At 36.7% G+C, this 15,193-nt stretch overlaps 3 protein-coding genes across 3 annotated transcripts; 2 read left to right on the forward strand and 1 right to left on the reverse strand.

Annotated features, from left to right (window-relative positions):
- Window positions 1-1,611: 1,611 nt before the first annotated feature.
- On the forward strand, window positions 1,612-4,425 carry LOC118746802. The gene is made up of 2 exons (XM_036480713.1): window positions 1,612-2,645; window positions 2,708-4,425. The coding sequence occupies exons 1-2, from the start codon at window positions 2,049-2,051 to the stop codon at window positions 4,109-4,111; spliced, it is 2,001 nt and encodes a 666-aa protein (XP_036336606.1). The 5' UTR covers window positions 1,612-2,048; the 3' UTR covers window positions 4,112-4,425.
- Window positions 4,426-9,749: 5,324 nt separating this feature from the next.
- On the reverse strand, window positions 9,750-15,138 carry LOC118746805 (putative uncharacterized protein YGR160W). Its single transcript, XM_036480716.1, has 2 exons — window positions 12,231-15,138; window positions 9,750-10,187 (listed from the first exon to the last, which is right to left on the reverse strand). Exon 2 carries the CDS (start codon window positions 10,029-10,031, stop codon window positions 9,846-9,848), a length of 186 nt encoding a protein of 61 aa, XP_036336609.1. The 5' UTR covers window positions 10,032-10,187; window positions 12,231-15,138; the 3' UTR covers window positions 9,750-9,845.
- On the forward strand, window positions 11,097-11,459 carry LOC118746804. The gene has a single exon (XM_036480715.1). It carries the CDS (start codon window positions 11,147-11,149, stop codon window positions 11,372-11,374), a length of 228 nt encoding a protein of 75 aa, XP_036336608.1. The 5' UTR covers window positions 11,097-11,146; the 3' UTR covers window positions 11,375-11,459.
- Window positions 15,139-15,193: the final 55 nt, after the last annotated feature.

The following is a 15,193-nucleotide window of genomic DNA, read 5'->3' on the forward strand; positions in this document are numbered from 1 at the left end:
CTATAATGATAGATACTTAATATGTATGTGTATGCAATTTGGTGTATGAGTTCAAGTGCTTTGTTTATAGGAGAGAGAGTCCATGCGGTGCAGTAATGATATGGAACCAAAACAAACACCTAAATTTCTATGTATACATTAGACTGGGGCACAAAAAAAAATATGGCGCAAAATGCACTGAATTTCTCATCAAACTGAACAGAGCGGTGTTGTGTCGACTAACTTCCGTTTTCACAGGGCACTGGGCCCTGGGCTCAGGAAACCTACGGTGCAAGACGCGGGCGACGAGTACGGAAAAGGATGGAATGACGAACTGTACGAGCTTTTTAACGACATGGACATAGTAGTTAAGAAGGCAACAAAATGGACGTGCCAAGTGCAGAAAGACCTCTCAACACTCGGGATGAAGAACTGCCGAAGATTCGCAAGAAAGAGAAGCAATTGGCGAAATTTCTTGGTCTCGGCCCAAACCGACAAATGGTTGTAGTGTCAAATACGAAGAATAAGAAAAAACCGTGGAGCATCTGCTCTGTAATAGTTCAGCACTCTGTAGGACTAAAATTAGTTTTCTAGGTTAACCCTCCTTCTACGATCTAACAGACATAAGAAATATTAACCCACTGCAACTCCTTAGGTTCTTAAACTCCACGGGCTGGATCTGAGAGAAATAATCGACTTCTGTGGTCTTCTGGTTGCATTTTCTTTTTTTTTTGTTAAATTGCAAGTTGTGGATTTAACAGAGCACGCAAAAGTGCTAGTTCGAGTTGTTGAACTCAGCATATCAACCAACCTCTTTCGACCAGTATAAAACAATTATTTCAATTTCCGGCGCGCCGGTCTAAATAAAATTTTAGTTGAAACAAAATTAAAAATTCTAGTGAAACGTAAATACTCTTTTGCCTTAAAGGTTGTACGTCTCTCAAAAACACATTTTCAATGATTTCTCACGTTTTAAAATCCGGTCATAAATAAAAAAAGTATGAAAAAACCTAGATTTTAGCAGTGTTGGGAGAAAGGATCAAATTGTTTTTATCCCCAAAATTCGTGCGATCGAGGAGGTAATTACACTTTTATTTTCTTTTGTTTGACGCCCGACCCTATCTAATTTATATTTCTACAAAATAATGTATGAATAATTTTTATCAGTTTTGACCGACCATTCAAAAGGCAACCTCTCAAATATATATTTGTATATACACATATGCTTACCTACTTTTATGTAAACAATTACAAAGAAATTAGGTATTAGAACACTTGTTTATGCACGTACATATGTATGTATATGTATATTTATGCCCATATAACGGCCATGTGTGTATAAAAATGATGTGAGGTGTGCCCAATAGCAAACCTAATTAATCGCCTGATAAGCCGCTAGACACACTTCTAATTGTCCAGTGATAAGCATGCAAGATGGGCATGCACACAATACACCCTTGAACTTGATTTTAATATTTGTTTACAAATAAAAAATTTACAATTAAATACATCCATATTGTACATTTACGATCTTTCGGTGTATTCATTTGGGTTGTTAGCATTTCCAACAGAGCAGGAGTATTTTGTATTGAGGACCCAGGAGTAGGGTAGAAGGGGGAGGCTTCGACATGAGGGAGGCTTCGACTTTTTCAAATCTGGCAGTCGTTATTACTGCCGTTGTTCTCATTCCTAGAACAAACAGTTACCAAATTGACTGTGATGCTGTCATGAAAACTATTCAGTGCTTGTTGGCAGACGATAGTGTGCAGACGTATTTTTTATTTTTGAAGTGTGTTCATGTAAAAATTGTATGTAAGTATTCTTGTGTAAAGTGTGCAATCTATAACGTATTCGTTCCGTTTTTTCCCCATTAATATTTTAATAAAATTGTGTTTTGTTGGTTCTAAAGATATTTCAAGTAACAATAAGATGTATTTCTTTAAAGAGAAAAATTTGGCATAAGTGCAAAAGGGAGGATCCGACAACCTCTTTTGGGAGGTTTCGACAAATTGTCGAAGCCTCCCTTCTGTTCTTTTTCACTTAGCAAGCAATATTTTACAGCTATCAAGATGCCAAATATTTATAAAAAAAAGTTTCCGGAGAAAATCATCGACGAAGATAATATGAAAAAAGCCATCGAGGACATAAAACAAAAGAAAGAAACACCAACAAGCGCTGCTCGAAAATATGGCTTGAAGCGTACAACACTATTATCTCGAATTGCAAAAGAGCAAACAAATGTGGGAACTGCTAAATATTTCCAGTCGAAGTTTTCTTCGAACCAAGTACTTACAGCTACGCAAGAAAAGGAATTAACGCTTTACTTCAAAAAGTGTTCAAATCTACATCATGGATTGACGTATGACTTGGCTAGACGGTTCGTTTTCGAGTTTGTTTCTACATACAAAATAAAACATCCACCAAGTTGGGACAAAGAAAAACAAGCTGGAATTGATTGGCTAAAATGTTTTATGCATCGAAATAAAGAAATTAGTCTACGCAAACCTGAAAACACTAGCATATCACGCATTTTTGGATTTTCTAACCAAGCTGTTTCTTTATTTTTTTCAAACCTGAAAAAGGTATACGAATTACACCACTTTCCCTCTGAGCGAATATACAACATAGATGAGACTGGAATAAGTACGGTGTTGGATTCTCCAAAAGTAAGCCTTGTTCCGATTTGTTGTTGCAAATAAACTTCATGTAAGTATATACAAATTTACAGGTCATAGCTGAAAAAGGAAAACGAACCGTTTCTCAAGCCGCATCCGCAGAGCGGGGAAGTTTAGTTACAATGGTAGGAATTGTTAACGCATCTGGAAATCACATTCCACCGATCTACGTTTTTCCTCGCAAGCGAATGAATCCAAATTTTCTTAACGGATCAGTACCAGGCTCAATAGCACTTCTAGCCAACAACGGATGGATGAACTCGGAGCTTTTTATAGATGTTCTTATCCATATTAGAAGTCACGCTCGTTGCACTATCGACGACCCCATACTACTTTTGATGGACAACCATGCTTCTCATTGCAGTCTAGATAGCGTCATTTACAGTCGCGATAACGGCATATGCTTATTGTCTTTCCCACCGCATACGTCACACAAACTTCAACCACTTGATGTATCGGTGTTTGGACCTTTCAAGAAATTTTGCAAACATTCCTTTAATGATTTTACAGTCAACAATCCAGGAAAGAAAATCGAGATTTCACTTATTGCAGAACTTACGAGGACTCCATTTTTACGAGCTTTTTCTCCAGATAATATTGTAAAAGGGTTTTCAGCTACTGGAATCCTTCCATATAATTCATTAATATTTCCTCAGTCTGATTTTTCCCAGTCCGAAATCGAAACAAACTCTGAGATTGCTATTGAAACTAACCAAAATCAAGCCGAAAGTTTTGAGAATATAATCCTACCATCTGAACCGAATTGTTTCTCTCCAGAGGTTATCCGTCCACTTCCAATAGTGAGGAAAAAGAGAACTATTACTAAAAATCAAGGCAAGTCAAGAATTTATACGGATTCTCCAGAAAAAGCACGCTTGGAGGAGTTGAAAGAACAAAGCATAAAAAAATTGAAGCTACCAAAAAAGCTAAAATTTTGTAAAAAAACAAAAACATTGCGAAAACTAAAAACTAAAAAACAACGAAAGATAAGTTCCTCATCATCAAGTGAAAACGGTTCTTATAGCCTGGCTGATTCTGATAAATCATATGACTTTGGTGAGGTTGAAGAGCACAACAATGAGCAACCAGAATTGGAGGTTACTGACGGAATTCATGTTCAGAACGAAGAGCACGAGAATGAGCAACCAGCGTTGGAGGTTACCAACGGAATGCATATTGAGGAAAATAGATTTGTGCTAGTTAAATTTACTGACAAAACCGATTTCTTTTACATTGGTGTAGTCGTAGAAGTTGAAAGTACTACGTGCGTCGTGAAATTTCTCAGGCGCCAAAGTAAAACTCAATATTTCTATGAACCAATTGTTGAAGATACAAACCTGGTTTCAAAGCAGGACATATTACGTATATTGCCCACACCTGAACATCCACCAGGAACTTCACGCGCGCAAAGCAAATTTGTTTTTAACTTCGACTTCTCAAATTTAGATGTTCGTTAAAAGTAAAGTTATACTTCATTTTTATGCTTAAGTTGTTTATGTTTTTGTTCGAAAAAATTGTTATTGTATTGAAATAAATAACATTTATGAATTGAAAATCGTATTCAGAGTTTTTTCCAACGAAGTCTTTTTCTATTTTGCATGTTTAACTGCCATGTTTGATAAATGTCGAAACCTCCCACCCAATGTCAAAGCCACCCAGATGATTGGCGAAGCCTCCCGGAAAATGGGAGGTTTCGTCACATATTTTGTTCCTAATTATTTGATTAGAACTTTGAAATAAAATTAAGTAGTACATTAACGACCAATCTGAAGTGTCACAAACATACATGGCATCAGTAATTGTGAAAGGAGATGTTTGTTTCTTATTCTACTTTCTCTAAAAAAAACATTTTATCTTAACCTGTCGAAGCCTCCCCCTTCTACCCTACCAAGTGACAATAAAGCGTGCAATAAAACACAGGCTAAGACAAAAATAAACAGCAAGCTGGCACATACAACGTCTTTAATCAATCCTTCGGCTCTTTCAGTGATCACCAGGGCTGGCAAAATTATACCAGAAATTAAAAATGAAAATAAGCGCTATAAAAAGCTCGATATGCTCAAATATGCTAAATCAAATAAGTTTTATTTAATTTTTTCAATTTCGGAATAACGGTTTTAAAATTTTTCAAATTATCAATCCAAAATGATATTCTCTGGTCATTTAGAATTGTTGAGAAATTCGAAAAACTCCTTTAAACATCCGTTGATGTAGTTAGACAAAGTTTAAATGCTGCTGGGGAGTACTTCGATCCTAGTTACGGAGCCAATAAGTAGTATATATCTTTTGTATTAGCAGAGTTTTTGACCAAAATACTTTCAAGTTTTTTTATATATGTATTAGTTTTGTGTGTTATTTCAATATTAAACTTTTTGTTTGAAGTTTTGTTGTACCCACCAACAAATAACTAAACTTTGCCTTAATGAACGCAAAACTGTTCGGATTTCTTCAAGCTATAGCGGTATGTTTATATGTACATATATGTACAAATTGCATTGCATCAAGGCGAATTCACACAAGGTGGTAGTAAGAGCATAAAAACACATGTGAATTCGCCTTGTTTCATGCATTTCTATCGTCTCATTTTCCCCGAAAATGTATGAAATGTTGTCAACAATGCAAAAATAAGCAAACATATGCAATATCCAAAAAAATTGCCAGATATACTTATGCAAAATAAATTTTTTCAGGCATTTGCTTAGATTTGCCAGCATTGCTTTTAACAGAGGTACATTGGTGCCAAACTGGAATTTACTGTCCAAAATAGTACAGAGCCTTTATTCTTCAGCCGATTTGATTTTTTTTTTAATGAAAGCTAATAAATTTTGAAGAGATTTGTCGAGCCCTTGTAAAGAAATGTTACATAATACAAATTAGTTGAAAACATTTATAAGATTCACCAAAAACGATAAAATATGCAAAAGTAAAAGTTTTAGTTTATAAAAAATAACCAAAATTTAAATTTTTTTCAGATTTTTAGAGAAATTGTAGGTATGTGCAAGTTCCAAGTTCCAAAACTGCCTATCCACAATTTTTCTAAAAATTTTTAATATTTTTTATAAATTTTAACTTTTAATTTTGGTTTTCAAATTGTAGGTATGTGCAAGTTCCAAGTTCCAAAACTGCCTATCCACAATTTTTCTAAAATTTTTTAATATTTTTTATAAATTTTAACTTTTACTTTTGGTTTTCAACTAGTTTTTATCAGGCAACATTTATTCACAGGAACAGGAGAACCGAATTTTTTCAAATTTGATACTTTATCTGCACTTTGCTTTAAAAAATTTAATATAAACACACACATGAACAAATAAAAAATAAAAAATTGGGATCGAAAAATCTCTCTAAATTTTATTAGCTTTCATTAAAAAAAAAAAATTATAAAGTTGGTGGAAAAATGAAGGCCCTGGGCAAGCTGAACACATGAACAAGCTGTAGAAATCAATATTATTTTCAAAAACTCAATATACAAATTTCCTTAAAAATTTATAAAATTAAACGGATCAAAGCTGTTGCATTCTCTTTTGAAGAGATTGGTGATCGAAAAATGGTTTATTTAGAGTGAGTCTTACGAACTATTTATTATTTTCGACATGTTCTGTATTTATGTATTTATTAGAAGTACTTTTTGTTATACTGGTAATAAAAAGTGTACCAACTGCTACGCAATACAAATTTATGTTTTTTTTTTCCTACCACTTTTACGACTACTTCGCAAAACTGCGCAAGCAATTGAAGAACCATTCAAATAATAAGGAATTGAAAGTGCGTGCTTAAACACTGCTTAAGTCGTGAGTGTCATCAATGTGTATAATTTTCAAAGTACTTACATACATACATACATACGCATGCACACAATTGTCATTCAATTTACAATTTTGCATTTAAAAAAATCGAGATTAAATTATTAACTTTTTAAGTTTACATTATTACAGGTTATAGTATAGACCTATACATATGTACATATGTATTTATAATGATTACATAATCAATTACTAATAACTTAGTAACTGTTTACAAAAAAAAAAAAAAAAATTATTAGACTATTTATTTCTTGTTATGTGGCGATATTTAGTATGAGGACACGTAATAACGACGTGCCATATTTTTCATTGACGCCTTTGCTGGGACTTTAGCATTTTAGTCGCAATCACAATTCATTTGTTTATTTACATTTGAACTCACGTATCTGTATGTGGGTTTATCTACCTAGAAATTACATAGTATGCATATAGTATTTTCTTTATATTATGTATGTAACAAATAAAAAAATATGCCGACACATGAACATACATATATTTGCGCATATGTACATATGTATGTATGTATGCATTTATGCATGTATTAAATGTGCGTCCGAGGGGCCGTTGACGTAGTTAACGATAATGATGAAATAAAGCTTGGCTTTAGTTTGAGAATGAATTGGCAAATGCGTACTAATCGGATTTAATAATTTTATTGTGTGTGCATTCATACATATACATATGTATGTGTATCAATGCACTTTGTACCTGGGTATGTGCAGTTTATTGTAAAACAAAATATTTACAGCTAAATGAAATACTAAATAATAAACATTCCCACGACAGCCGGTTCTACGTATCGGAATGGGACGGGTTTTACCCGACCAAGGGCTGTTGTTTCGGCGATCTAACCCCGTTTAGGTCGGCGAAGTATCTAAGAAGTTGTTCGTCCGTAGGGCTATATTTGCTACGTATTCTTCTGCTCAGGGCTAGCATCGAGTCAAACCCAGGGCCAGAAACCTACACCTGCTGTGTTTGCCAGAGACAACTACACCACAACTCCACCCCAGTCAAGTGCAATGCTTGCGAGGGGTGGAGTCACCTCAGAGTCTGCTCAGGATTATGGACACAGCGGCAGTAGACCACGTTGTTTGTGGCCACCTGCTGCTCAAATAAAGCAGTCTCCACGGATAACCCCAGTCCACCTGAGCGGCTCAACACAGAAACCACAGCACCGCAACATAACAACACAATAGACCACACCACAACCACGACAGACCACATAACAGACACAACCACACCACCACCCACACGCCGCCGCCAACAACTCCTGGTTACTCCTACAATCTGCACCGTATGTCAGACCAGGATATTCCGTAATGTGACATCAGTCAAGTGCAACCTCCTGCCTTTGCTGGTGCCACTATAGGGCATGTTCAGCTCTGCGCACCACGCGAGATTGGACGAGGAATTTAGAGGGCCCTTGTTGCGTTGCTCGGTCGCAAAGCCCAACTGTGACGCCAACCACTACCACTTTAGGACGGCAGCCTCCACAGCAGCGCCACAGCTAATGGCGGAAAGGCCACACTCATCCCTCACACCCCGCATCACCACACGTCTCCCGAACCACATGAAGCTCCTTCAATTTAACTGTAACGGGCTTCAGAGCAAGATCGAGGAGATAACCGTCTTCAGAGGAAGGCATGGTATATTGATAGCTGCGGTCCAAGAGACGAAGTTGTACAGCAATTCAACCTTGTTTAATTGTGCCGGGTACAACGTGCACCGCCGAGATCGCGAGCGAGATAATGGTGGTGGCTTAGCGGTCATCATGCACCACACCGTGCAGTATCGTCTTATTGAAGCAGACATTGACCGCAGGGATACCACCCTAGAATGTCAGGGCATTGCTATCCGGTCAGACGATGTTGAGCTCGAAATATTTAACGTGTACGTACCCCCTGTCACTTACTGCCCGGCAGGATATCACCCTGATATAGGTACGCTCCTCAGAGGTGGAAACCGCACCACGATCTTTGGCACTCAAGCCTGTCAAATGATCGTAGGGGAACAGACTTGGCTGAGCAGATAGACGATTCGACATTCTGCACAATGAACGACGACGCACCCATCAGGATTATGGGCAGCTGCTGCAGCTCTCCAGACATAACAATAGTCAGCGCTGGTCTGATAAACAGCGACCTATGCTGACTTTGGCATCAGACCATCTGCCCATAGTCATCTCGATCGATAAACGAACCGACTTTGCCTCCGCGGAACACCGGACCAATATCAACTTTTCTAAAGCTGACTGGAAAGGCTACGCGAAATTTACTGGGAGCACCTTCGCTGAGCTTCCCACACCAACCGACGTCCACCTTGGTGAACGTAAGTTCCGCAGGGTTTACACTGCTGCTGCAGCTCGCTTCGTACCGGCAGGATACATTACGGACCCACGTCCAAATTTCCCTGCTGAAGCGGCTATTCTAGCCGATGGGCGTGACAGCCTTCGTCAGGTCGATCGCGGAAATCCCCGTATCAGGGATCTCAACGCAGAGATTCGGCAACTAGTGAACGTACATAAGCGGAAGAAGTGGGAAGAGCTTCTGAAGACTTGTAACTTCACCTCTGGTGTCAGTAAGCTTTGGTCAACCGTGAGGTCACTGTCCAATCCGACAGAATATGCATGTTGATGCTGAAAAGTTTGGGCCCTGCGGTTCATGCAGCAATCATAACTTTCGTGCTGTTTTTGTAGATAATCAGAAAAAAGTGGGATGGGCTTGACTCAAACGCAAGAAGTGGAAAGCCCTAAAGATATTTCATACAAAAAAAGAGTGACAATTTAGTTTCAGATCTAGAAATTTGAGGTATTCCAAGTTTTCGAACCTCTTTCCATAAAATGGAATAAAATTGACCAGTGACGGCATACTTAAATATTTTCTTGTACTTAAGTTTCCTACCTTAAACTTAAGTACTTGAGTATTTAAGGGTGCTATACTAAACCACTTTTTAGATATCTCAGGGACCGTATCGGTTATAGCTTTTATTAAAACAAAAATATCTTTTAGTGGTTCTTTACTCTGTTGTATTTATTATCATTATTTTTGGAGTATTTATTTTTTATTTTTTACATAGAAAGCTTTTGGTGTTTTACTTAAGGAGCGGTAGCGAGTTAAAAATCGTCAAATAAATATCATTAAAAGTTAAAAGTAAATATTCTCAATGTTAATGTTTATATTCATCTTCAACTTCAACCTCAGCTCCATTTTCATCTTCATCTTAATCTTTATCTTCGTCCTCATCTTCATCATTATCTTCACCTTCATCCTCATCATCATCGTCACGTTCATCTTCAACTTCAACTTTACCTTCATCGTCGTCATTTTCATCATCAACTTCCACTTCATCGTCATATTTATCTTCAACTTCAGCCATTTTGATCTCCATCTTAGTCATCTTCCTCTTCAACTTCATTCTCATCTTCATCGCCATCTTGATCTTCAATTCTATCTCCAACTTCGTCCTCATCGCCAGTATCATCCTCACCTTCATCGTCATCTTCATCTTCATTGTCATCTTGAACCTTATCTTTATATTCATCGTTATCTTTATCATAAGCTTCATCAAGGTGCATTCCGTGTCATTGTTTTTGATTCGGTCTTTGATATAGTCCTTATATCTTTCTATCTCTATCTTCTCATTCTCCTGGAACAGCAACGTTAGACCTTCAACGCAACCGTCCCCTGTCTATTCGCTCAGCCGCACATTCTACGCATGTGTAAGCGCCAATCTATTATTATTACTTATTAAAAGACAACGGTTATTTTCCGAGCAAAAAATAAAATTTAAAAAATTATTGAACTAGACTTTTTTTTAAATAAAACTTAAAAAATAAAAATCATTCTCGCTGTCGATAGTCTAAATAACAAACAACAAGATGGTTTATGGTTATGCATCCAGCAATTGATAATTTTTGCTTTTTTATTTTCAGGATTGGCAATCTAATAATGAACCGCTTCGAGATTTTCGGTTTTCGTCGAAACTTTTCAAAATTTGCTTCAGATTTTTACGTGAAATTTAAAGGTTATTCGTATTTTACTTATAAGGATTTTTTTCAAAGCACTTTGAAGAATTCCGATTCTAAAAAATCGTTTAAGGGTTTTGTCATGGTTCAAATAATGCGATTACATATGTATGAAAAAATCTCATACAACACACGGGTGAGGCTAGATTAAGCATAAACCTGTCAGTCTACTCTTCTTATTGTTGGGCATCTATATTATCATAACACCCCAGCAGGAACCAACTGCATGCATAAAAACATATACGTACATACATATGTATATGTATACCATAAGTTCTAGCTAACAAAACTTCACAATCATAACCAGAAAATACCGACTAAAGTGCGCTTAAATTACAACAACTAATTTTTTTATACTATAAAAAGGGAATAATACAACATACGTGCATGCATACATACTTCAAACTGATAAGCGTGAAACCTATCAGCTGAGACTAACTTCCAATCACTAAAACAAACCAACGATAGAGACTTTGGTGCTTAAGTGTAAAGAGTATAAAAATGATCGTTGTTTCTTAGTAGCTAACAGAAAGAAGTGTACATTGAAAGTAGCAATAAGTCGTGCATAAAATTTTGCCACTTACTAAACAAACTTATAGTTTTGTGAGAACGACTTAATTAAATTGCAGTACAAAGTCAAAATAATACTGCACAATATTTGCAAAATGTCCGCGAAGAATCTTCATCCACTGGTTGGTGCTACCACACGCTATATCGCCGGCAGAAATGCCATGCAGACAGTTTATTGGCGCACATCTGGCGCTGGACCTAATGGCCGAATGGTGAAAATACACAAAAATTGCGAATTCGAAAAGACACAGGATCTGCCGTCGAAAATACGCTTGCAGTATTACAATGAGAACTATCGGGCGAAGATGAAGGATGCACTGTGATCACTGAAGTGGTTGGCGAAAACACGAATTTTTAGGTTAACTTTTTTTTTATATGGATGTGTACATAGTATTAGTTTAATGAGTTAATTAGCGAAATAGTAAATTATTAAAATTTAACAATCAAATTTCTTTATTTATTTTTAACGCATGTTTATACATATAGAACTACAAGTGCGCAAGTGGGTACTCCATTAGTCGGGGTAAGTACTAAATATGCAGCGATAACACTATTCTTATTGCACGCGGGCGACTGTTTCTTTAAACCTGTACATTTGTGTATGGTGTGATTTGGATTGTAGGTCAATGAAAGGCGATACGTTGTAAGTATTTAATCCAAGCCCACATATTTATACTGTAAAAATGTGTATATATACTACTCTGACACATGGATTCCTGGATACAAGGGAAAAAATAAAAAAATCCAATGTATACTTACATACATATACATATGTATGCACTATCAGTGGCGGATCTAGATGGCGAAGGGGTGAAGGGGTCGTTACACTTGTTTTCTTATTTCTCGAATAACAACGTGATTACACAAAAATTTAATGATTCACTTTTTGCTTTGCCAATGGATTCGTATTCGTATTTTTTCAAGAACTTTAGGTATTCATAGCTTACTTGTAGCCATGATACAAAAATATGAAGGTAGTTTCACTCATAATGCCACAAGCGTAGGCACCCTAACTTACTCCTGCATGAGAAAGAGCCTCCGCCGAGCTACGTTAGAGACGTACATCGACCAACTACTGGACCTGAAGATGCACCGACGAGTGATCAACGGCATTCATAGGGAGTCGATCACCACCTAACACGACTGCCGATAACCCCAAAAACTCTTTGGGGAACTTACATGCTGTTACAGCAACAACAACCACTCCGGTCTATGAATACTGCGATCGACTCTCAATTGTTATCACAACGAGCCCATTGGAAACAGGTACCTGCTTCTACCTAACGTTACTTAAGTGGACCGGGACAGCCACCTGGAAAGCTGAAAATCATGTGAAAAAATATTGTAGCAAAGTATAGGTACTCACTTCGTGTTAAAAGTCTTGCAAAACGGAGCGTCTTCCCTGTTTATGTCCGGCATTGTCAAAACACGATTATTGCTACCTCTCAATTCGAGAAGTTGGAAAGCGTGAAGCGTAAACACCCTAAAAGTAAAACTCATCATCAAATTTCTCTGGTTTTTTGCGCTTTTCCGACTTTCGGTGTTCTAATCAGCTGTAAGTTTTGTATGTTGACATGAGCGCTGAAATCCACAACGGGTAAAACGTTAAGTGTGGAGATCTAATTTACGTTATGTGTACTTCAACTAATAAGGTTCGGTCTCCATCTGATCCCTAGCTTTACCACACGGGTTTTGTTTTCGAGGAAGCATCGAAAGTCAAGCCATTTAGCATTAAAGTACCAATCCCCAATACTGCGGCGAGCTTAAGGTAGTCACGTTCGCCTACAACTGTTACCACCTTGCACTGCTTATTCGGGTAGCTACTGCTCGTCTTAGCTGCTGGTGTATCTGTGGCTGTATTTACTGCGCTAACAACCATTGCGTGTTCCGCATCTTCCGTCTCATCAAAGCAGGAACGGTGTAGAAATATTCGGTGGCAACGTGGCCTGTTAGAAACTGCATTAAGTGGAAGTTTACTTTACTCTTTAAGCACTTTTCTATGCTTGTCATCAGTCTGCATGTCGACTTTCCTTTTCTCAGCAACGTTGCCCCTTTTGGAACTCTTTCTTCAAATAACAGATCGATAGGAGTTATGTCTGCAATGAGTGCCTCATATACTAGTCCACGATACTATTTGATCTAAATGGATTTTCCCAGGCAGAAGTTGCGTACAAAAGCACCAATGCTAATACTGCTTTCCGCTTCAAGATCCACCGCTGTTAGGCAGCATTCGAGAAATGTCCCATGTATCTTTGACCTTTTTTGTGTATTACATATTCCGCATGCGGTCCAAAACTGATTTTGTCATCTTTTATAAAATCAAGACATTTCAGCTTGCGTACAGATTTGATTAGATAACTATCTACCAAATTGAAGGAGTCTTCTTACGGCTGCTAATAAAGTTCGCTCCCGTAATTTTCAGGCGTTATATATAAGCCTATTTTGTTCATGTCCATGATCATCACTATTGCTTCTGACTTAATACCCGTCAAGTATTTTGCCACTGCAACCAGCACAATGTCGTCAGTGAAACCAATGATTTCAGTTCTGGTAGGAAAAGTCTGCGCCCACCATAGCGGATTTTGGAGGAAAACTTTTTATAATATACCAGCCGTTCAGCCGATCGAAGGTCGTTGAGGTACGTGCTACCACTCTGAAGGTCCTGGGTTTAAGGTTTAAGGTTTTTTTTCTAACAGCTTTCGCCTCCCGGCAGGCGATGGCAAGCCTCCAGTGTATTTCTGCCTTGAAAAATGATCTCATTAAAACCATTTGCCGTCCGAAGGCGGCGTTAAATTATAGGTCCCTCCATTTGTGTCATAACATTAGGAGGCCCACTACAAATCGGAGGAGAAGCTCGTCCAAACACTTAACACAAGTGTAAGCGCCATAATATTATTATTAGATATTGTTAACCGATCTATATGTGGGTTAATCCCAACCCGATTCACCGAACTTAACTAAATGTTGAATGTGATTTTGTGGAAGAAATGAAGCGCTTATTGATATATGTATATATGTATGTTTTTCCTCCATTTCGCAACCGTTAGACGTCACACAGTCTAGAATCACAATTAAGTTTCATTCAAACTTTACTGTCACACAGTAAGTGGAAATAATACGTAAACGTAAGAGGAAATAATATTTTATTTTCCTTAATAGGCTGCAAACGTTTATCCAATCTTAGACGAAATTTCTGCGAGACATTTTTTTTTTTGTTTTTTTTGTAATCTTAACTTAATTAGCTGCACAAATAATTTAATTAGACGCATTATACGCCTACTCGTAAATATGGAAGTATTTCGTGTGTGTGCAATATCTCTGGGCTCGAACATATGTATGTATATACTATGAATGTGAATGAACATGTGAAGATAGCTTTCGCATCGTTTCTCACTCTGACACTGGAGTTGGACTAATTTAATTGAATTGAATTTAATTGGACGGAATTTCAAACAAAAAAATATTGTTGTTATTGTCTAACATATATACATATACTATCTATACTAATATATGTACAAAAATTAACATATGCACACTAGGATGATAAAAAAATAATAATGTCCGCTCCCGAACTAATTAATATCGAAAATAAGGAGACCAGTATTTTTTATTTTGAAATCGGTTGACATTTAGCCGTGCCGTCGGGTTTTGAAGCTTTCCATTAGCTTATATTAAGAACATACACTTTTTTCGTAGAACTGCTATAAAATAGCTAAAAATAAATGTTTTTTTCTGGAATAAAAATTTTTCATTTCAGAAATTAAATTCGGATGCCTATTTAAATTAAAAATTTTTGCTAAGTACTTTTTCATAACCGATAATCTCATCTCTTATGTATTTACAGAATTTAGCTATTTTATGTGCTTGTATGCACATTACGCACATTTTGAATTAACAGTTTAGTAACATTTAAAGGTAAATTTCCATCATATTCTATTAATACTTCTCAAAGGAAATATTTTTATTCGATATATTAGTTTTTAATTAATTTTTTTCGAATATTTATTTTTAACGATTTTATGGCAATTCCATAAAAAGACATCATTTATCCAATATAAAATATATAGAACTTTTCAAAGTTTAAATATTAACCGATTGCAAAATAATAATATCCGCTCTCCTTGTTTTCTATTTTCTATAAT

The sequence above is a fragment of the Rhagoletis pomonella genome, unplaced genomic scaffold (genome assembly GCF_013731165.1).
Source record: "Rhagoletis pomonella isolate Grant_MI unplaced genomic scaffold, Rhpom_1.0 Rhpom_scaffold_00011, whole genome shotgun sequence".
NCBI lineage: Eukaryota > Metazoa > Arthropoda > Insecta > Diptera > Tephritidae > Rhagoletis > Rhagoletis pomonella.